Source organism: Epinephelus fuscoguttatus, linkage group LG2 (assembly GCF_011397635.1).
Source record: "Epinephelus fuscoguttatus linkage group LG2, E.fuscoguttatus.final_Chr_v1".
NCBI lineage: Eukaryota > Metazoa > Chordata > Actinopteri > Perciformes > Serranidae > Epinephelus > Epinephelus fuscoguttatus.
The window spans coordinates 9,614,022-9,621,863 of NC_064753.1; the positions used below are offsets into that span (position 1 = coordinate 9,614,022).

The window sequence follows — 7,842 nt, forward strand, 5'->3', positions numbered from 1 at the left end:
AGGCCTTACAAAGGTAACCATCAGTGACCCTACACTGGGCAGAGGGGCACTTAGCACAGGTGGGAGAGGGGAGTGGACACGCTGCCTTCAACAAAAAAAGACAATATACAGGCAAAAGTTAAAGAACTCAACACAGGTGGGAGAGGGGAGCAAACACGCTGCCTTCACCAACAAGGCTAATATGCCAGAAAAAGAAACTCAACAACGGTGGGAGTGGACACGCTGCCTTCACCACTTCTTTTTTTGTTTTCCTTAGAAAAAAGAAAGACAAAGAAAACACACAAAAAACGTTTTTTTTCTTGAAAAAATATGATTACCTTAGTAGCTCTCCCCTCAGCTGCTGAACAACACTGGGGGGGAGGCGCGAAACACCGCTATCACCAGCAAAGCCCAAGCAGGACAGGTGAGCATCAAACATCAAATCAAATAACGCACCAGCCACAGCCTCTCAGAGGACGAACAAATCGTTACTCTTACCGTGATGACACAAGGCTGCACAGGGCTGGCAACAAAGAGAAAGCAATTGAGAGGCTACAGCTGTAGCTCGTATTCAGTCCGTGTACTCTTGACATGCAATCGCAAGAAGAAATGAGGAACCGAACACCTGTAGATGCTGGAAGATATAACCTTCCAGGGGTCATGCAGGAGTCACAGGTGACATTGTTGTTATATGTATTCAACACACGCTTGCGCGACCGGAGATATCCAGTGCTTAAAGCACCACCTGGTGGTCACTGAGGGACGAAATAGAACCATTTTTGTCAGCTCTGATTGTCGGTGGGCCGTGTCGTTCGAGCCCAAATGAAAAATCAGCCGGTTTATGGAGGAAGGGAGTGAATGAAACAGTTCGGGAAGTTTGTCAAGGATGACCAGAACTGTGGCTCCAGGAAAGCAGTGAGTTGTGGCACTGAAAAAATTAATATTCCTGATGATATTGTCCCCAACCAACACAGTAGAGGGAGGAAAAAGAGGACGAAGAGGAACAGGATGGGGATTGGGGGACTCACATGAGGCAGGTGGACGGTCTATGCTGCGTGACCAGGGGGCAGGTGACTCGGCAGTCCCAGCCCCAGCAGGAGGAGTGTTATCCCTGTGTGAGAGGAGGCCTCTGGAGCGTTTTAGTACAGCCTCTTTTAGGAGCCTCTGATGCGCCGCAGAAGCCAATGCCCGGGAAGGGAGCTGATGGTCGGGTCCTGCAGCAGAGAAACTCCGGTCCTCAACAGGTTATAGCGATGACGCAGATCCATCTGTGCAAGGCACTGCAGGAATACCACCGGTCGGCGGAGAAGGAGCCGACTCCACCAAGCGGGGAGCGGCTGGAGCAGCAGCGGTCGGCGGGGAAGGGGCCACAGCGGCAGCGTCTGTAGGGTGGGTCACCGTCCAATGCCAATGCGCTGTAGCGGTTTGACAGGCTGAGGCGCGGAGGTGAGCAGCACAGTCAGGGGCTCTCTTACCCCTGACGACCACCTCCATCCAGGACCACTGGCGAGTCGGTGTTGAGCTGGAGGACGGTGGAGGCCAAGCGTTGGGAACCCAGTGCACCGTGTCCTGAGTGAGGCAATCTGGAGCGACTGTTCATGAGCCACCTCCTGGAGGACAGTCAGCATGGAGGATTTGTCGTTTAGCTCACCAGAGAGCCGGCAAATGTCCTGTTTTAGGTCAGCAATCCTTTTGTTTGCTTTTTTAAGCTGGGGGTCCACATCGGGGTGCATATGTAGCCATATATGTATCGCTGTGCTGTCAGCTGGCAGAAGTTTTCCCACCTGTCAAGCAGGCCGGGTAGTGTCTGGCTGTTAAAACCCCTAATGCTTGGATATCCAGTGGTAACATTCGATTAAAGGAGATAATTAAAAACAACTGATGCCCAAGCAGATAGCTTAAAAGTCACTTAAAAGTAAAAGTAAATCAGTTTAAAATCACGGGTTAGGGAGAGCACAGACAGGCAGCTACAGACGCAGACACATGCGCAGATCTCAGTCCATGATGGTTCCATTGTGACATAGGTTACATCTATGATGTTTTATGACTGTTGATGTAATGCATCAGTAAGTATAATCTGTATTTATGAGTGTAGTCATAGAGCATTTTAAATGCATTGTAATTAACTATGAATGCGCTCATAATGCATTATAGTTGTCTTCGTAGACAGTGTTATTGAATATTGTTTCCAAGTGGTTTTCACCTACACTTGCAGAAAGAACGCATCTCGTGACATGCAATATAACTGTCGCCCTGATGACAAAATAGAGGGGTTAAATACATTTTGTCCCATATAAAGATGAAAAAATCATACAGTAAGAAATGAAAGTGAAACTAAGGTTGTTTTAATAACATTTAATAGGGACATAAAATGGTTAATAATAGATTTCTGTTTAAAATAAAGAATAGAAATGTGTTTTAAGTTTATTTTTGAAAATAAATGGTTAAGTGTCGCGAGAGTACACTTTCAGTATTCATGTGGATTTGTTCTGTTGTTTTATTGGTTGCTTGTATTCGTCTGTGCTGAAGGTTGAAGGGTAGGGAATGCGGAAGCAGAGTGGGAGTAACGGAGTAACGACTGCACGAGACAGTAGCTAGGCTAGCAACAGAAAAGCGCTAGCGCGTTTAACGAAGTGTATGTTTAGTAACTACAAGAAACTGTAGTTAAACGCTATCGCACGTTTCCTCATTAACTGTATGTTTATTGAGGCTAGTGTTGTTGCGAGTGTGTGTTTTATGTAACATTAAGCGAAGTGAACGGCAAGTCGGACGGAGAGACAATGACACGTCGGACCAGGAAGGACTGAGTGCGTTTTCTGACGGAGGGTTCACTGTCATTGTTGCCGGGTTTTCTTCCACGTAACGTTACGCTGAGGATTTCTCCTGCTGAACTGTGAGTTTGACTGGCTGCGCTTCAGTCGCGGGGAGCAGAGGATTTCTTTGGCTGAACTGTGAGTTGGACCGGCTGCGTTTTGTTGCATGGAGAGGACTTCTTCTACTGAACTGTGAACCGCTGTGGGGATTTATATCGGCCGCACCGCACCCGAGCATCATACAGGCCTGCAACGGGTTTTTTCCATTTGCATGAGAGTGTTTGAGTGTGTGTGTGTGTGTGTGTGTGTGTGTGTGGGCCCACTTGAGATATAGAGTGTTATAAGTGCCTTTAGTGTAATTGGGGAATTTAAAGTCTGTGTAAAGCAAATTCTGCTATTTTCTTCTAAACACATTAAATAGGTCATAAAAGTATTCCTCAAAATGTGTAAAAAGCCTTTCAACCATTTACAATTAAATTGTGGAGCTAGGCTTCACGAACTGTGTTTCTAGGTTTCTATGTTCTGGATTTACTGGGCGGGCCTTAAATCATAGCCGCATTACGTAACGGAGCTATCCCTGGTACAAACACGAGGCTGTAGCAGTATAAATACAGTCAGCGCATTAGCTTCTGTGGTCTTCCCGCTTGCTCTAGAGCAGGGGTTGGCAACCTTTTTGACATGGAGTGCCAGTGTGAAATTCTCTTGTCAATGAATGTGCCATAATCAACAGTAGGCTAAAACAAAGTTAAATTACGGTATGACACAAAATACAAAAACATTTCCAACACACCTGGAATTTTATTCCATACAGGCCACATGCAAGCATATTTTAAAGATTTTTTTTCTGTTATTCACAACAGGGGCTTACAAATTATGCATTGATCCCATTTCAAAACACTGCTTTCAGTAACTCATTTAAAACATATTGCACTGGGAGAGTAACAAAACAAAGACTACAGTGCATCAAAAAATCTGTAAACAGCCACATATTTAGACTACAACCAAGTGTAGGCTGAGGCAACTACAAATAGATATTTTCCTGTTATTCACAACAGGGGCTTGGGATAAAGTCAGTACAAATTAAAGCTGCTTTCAGTAGCCTAACTCCTTTAAAACATATTACACTGGGAGGAAATGTCAGAAACAGAGACTACAGTGCATCAAAAAACTGCATTATATCATAATAAAACATCCACATCAACATTTTAAGGACGTGGGCAAACAGCCACATATTTAGACTACAACCAAGTGTAGGCTGAGGCTACTACACATAAACAGGTGCCTACCAGTCAGTGTGATCCTTGGCCCTGCTTTGCTTGGCTGAGCTCCATTATCTGGGGCTTGTAGTTCGTCACTTTAAGCTGCAAACATGCCTCAGAGTGGTCCGTCGTTAAACGACTGCGGGAGGGGCTGAGCACATTTTTCATGTGTGAGAATATCTGCTCACAGAGGTATGTTGAACCGAAGACTGACAACAGAGCCAGTGCAACGTTCTGTAGACAGCTGAACTTCTCTGGTACAGATGTCCAGCAGGTGAGGATGCAGGCTCCGTGATCATGCACTGCTGTGGTTTCTAACTGTTTTCGGAGTTCTGCAAACTTCTGCACCCACAGTGTTGAGCTCTTCAGCTCGATCAGCTGCATTTCCATGTCCTGTACATCCATCCAGTCCATCAGAGATACATCCAAATCATGTCCATCAAAGCTGTCGGGCTTGATCAAGAAGGAAAACATTGGTCCGTACCTCTTAAAATCCCCAAATCGCGTTGTGAACTCCGACTCAAGCTCACGCATGTATGTGGCTATTAGAGCGGTGCTGATGTTGCGCTGGGAGGACAGCTCTCTCAAGTGTCTGAAGTAGCGGAAAGTGGAGGTAGCAATATCCTTTGGGAATACTCCCAGCTTACCGACAAAAGCCGTCCATGTGTCAAACATGTCCAAAACAGTTTGTCCTGCACCTTGCAGTCTGAGGTTGAGTTCACTGAGGTGTCCCGTAATGTCCGTGAGAAACATAAGTTTCACAATCCACGTCTCGTCCTCCAGTTCTGGGTAGTTTTGGCCTTTTTCCGCCAGAAAGGCCTTGATAGCATCCAAGCAGCTGACAAATCGCTCCAAAACTTTACCGCTGCTCAGCCATCTGACTGCAGAGTGGAGAGGGAGATCTTTGTATGCGCTGTCCATCTCTTCGAGCAGGGACTGAAACTGTCGGTGTGTCAGCGCAGATCGTTTAACTATGAAGTTAACAACCTTTGCCACCGTAGCCATAACTTCACCAAGATCTGAATTTGACATTTTTGCACACAGACTTTCTTGGTGTATTATGCAGTGGAGTTTCATGATGGGGTGGCCGACTTTTTCTTCAATCAATTTGACAGCTCCCTTTTGTCTCCCAACCATGGCGGGGGCGCCATCTGTTGTCACCGCAAACACTTTGCTCATGTCAATCCCCCGATCCTCAAAATGTTCAATTGACGCCTTGGCTATGTCTTCGCCTTTTGTTGTGTCAGGCATTGGCTTTAAGCAGCAGAGTTCCTCTCTTACAGATGAATCACAGTACCTTGCCATGACTGCCAAACGCGGGATGTCGTTTACGTCCACGCTCTCATCAAGTGCAATGCTGAATACCGTAGCATCTTTTAACCCCGCTGTTTGCTGATCTCTGACATTTTCTGCCATTTCATCGACACGTCGCTGAACACTTCTAGCTGACGCAGGAATGTCCTTGATTCTTGACTTGATTGTTTCTATGTTTGGCAAGTTTTCAAAAAGCACATCTGAGCAACTGAGAAAAGCCTCCTTAATATATTCTCCATCGGTGAACGGCTTTCCATGCGTAGCAATGCAATGAGCAATGCGATAACTGGCTTCAGTGGCGTGATTTTTAGCAGTGGCAAAGTCTTTGAGGGTGCTGGCTTGTTTCCCATACCTGGACACGGGCGCGTTTAATCGACTCTGCTTTATCTGCTTGGTCTTTGAAAGCCGTCTCATGCTTCGTCTCAAAATGTCTCTTAACACTTGACGTTCGGCACACAACATTCTCAAAACATAAAGTGCACACGGCACGGTCCTTCTGAGACACAAAACCAAACTCCTCTGTCCAAGAGGGCTGGAATGCCCTAACTTTAGCTTTTTTAGCAGGCGGTCTTGCCATCAGCAAGCTAACGTTATGGTTACCACATCTGAAGCGTGGGTCTCTGTGGTAAATGTGGGCAGGGCAGCAGGACAGCGGCTGCACCTGCAAGCTGTGTTGTGTGGGCGGGAGTTCGCGCTGTCACTCAAACTCACGCTGTCACTCATGAGCTGCTACCATGATCCTTGAGGGGTGATTTTAAACGATAGGCCTACCGAGAGGATCTTTGCCAGTGTGCCAATGATTATGCTGCCGCGTGCCAAACGTGGCACGAGTGCCTGAGGTTGCCGACCCCTGCTCTAGAGTCTCGGATAGTATCAACTGACAGTAGCTGCTACCGCCATTATGTGCCCGCCTCCGACCCTCTCCCTCCGCGGCTTTGATCTTCCCGTCCCGCCGGCTGCAGGTGCAGTCATCACCGCCACCGGCACACCAGAGAGGGTAAGTGTGTGCTTATGATATAACGTTAAATACTGTAAATGTTGGCAATTAAATGCATAGTAACTAATGGCTTTTGCTGAAGATACAAATCCTGAAAGCGATTTTAATGTGGTGCATCCTGTCATGCCCATGTAGTTTTAAACACAGCTTGAAATAGTAAAAATGCATATATTATATCAAAGTCGAGGGTCTCATTAATCATCTACAAAAGTCTGAGTGAAAATAAGCATTAATAACTATTAGAAAACCTGGTTTAAAAACAGCTCATTTTGCTGTTTAGACCACTTGCCAGGACAGAGTGGGCGTGGCAGATAACGCTCTGATTGACAGCTCCCTCGTTTTGATTGACATCTCCCTGGCTCAGCAATGGCTGCCACAAATTTAATCCAGCCGTACATGTTTGAGCCCTCTGATGATTCAGAGGACGAAGCAGAAGCTGAAAATGATTCCTTTTAGGTGGTCACTGAATGGTAAGTTTGTTTTGTGATTCATATTAATGTTATTTCATAGAATAGTTAGCATAACTTTTACATGCAATTTTACGGCTAGGCTCCACTGGCGGCGCATTCATTTGGGTTCCACTGACTGTGTACGGAAGCGACACGTAGAGAAGCCAGCGGGGTTGTTTACAGTTTGCTGGGCCGAGAGGCTGCATGTAGGCTGCATGAAATGTTAAAGCATTTTCCACCTAAGTTATTACATATATTTGAGTTATCTACAAGTTTACTGTACTGTTGTCATCTACTCGCTTTCAAATGTCCGCCACGGACACAGTGTCACAGATAAACAATAGAAGAGCCACGTAAAATAGAGAGTTGTTGCGCCACTCTTGTTGCCGGTGGAGCCGCTGTAATTGATTAACAGGGGGGCGAGCTTCTACGGGACTCGCGCTGCAGACGTGCCCGGTTGAGCCCGGCCGTTAGCTGAGATGAATGACAACGGAGGCTAGCGCTTTGCCTTTCTTCATTGAGATACATTTTCATTGAAAACATAAATCTGCTCTGTTTTTCTGATAATAGCCTTTTTCATTCAAACACATCCAGTCTTAATAGATCAAATGTGTCTTTACTCTGACACACACACCGACTGCGACACGACCGAAAGCGGGAGAGACCGGTGCCGGCTGGCTGTCTCTCTGGCGTTGTGTAGAAGTATTTGCCCGCCTCGAATAATGCTCCCCTCTGGCTAAAACTGTGTTGTTTCCCGCAGCATCACCTCCGCGAGTGGGGATATGTTTATGCGTAGGAAAGCTAACTGCTTGGGGTTAGGGGTGAGGAAGGGTGCACATTACGTCCCCTCCCCGCGAGCCGACACGGGCACCGGGCCCGGGGGGCAAACCCGGCTGCTCACAAGCCGCCTCTCCCTGCTCTTCCTGCAGCTCCACGAGCTGCAACGGCTCGGATTGTCCGGGCTCTGGAGCCAGTCAACCTGATTCGAGTGCTGCTGGGAGCCCGCCGGAGGCAGAGCCTCCGCTGGGTCG

The 7,842-nt window shown here is 46.9% G+C and overlaps 1 protein-coding gene across 1 annotated transcript; it reads right to left on the reverse strand.

Moving 5' to 3' along the window:
- Positions 1-4,081: 4,081 nt before the first annotated feature.
- Positions 4,082-5,779, reverse strand: LOC125879327 (general transcription factor II-I repeat domain-containing protein 2-like). Its single transcript, XM_049561165.1, has one exon. The coding sequence runs from the start codon at positions 5,777-5,779 to the stop codon at positions 4,082-4,084; it is 1,698 nt and encodes a 565-aa protein (XP_049417122.1).
- Between the last annotated feature and the right edge of the window lie 2,063 nt (positions 5,780-7,842).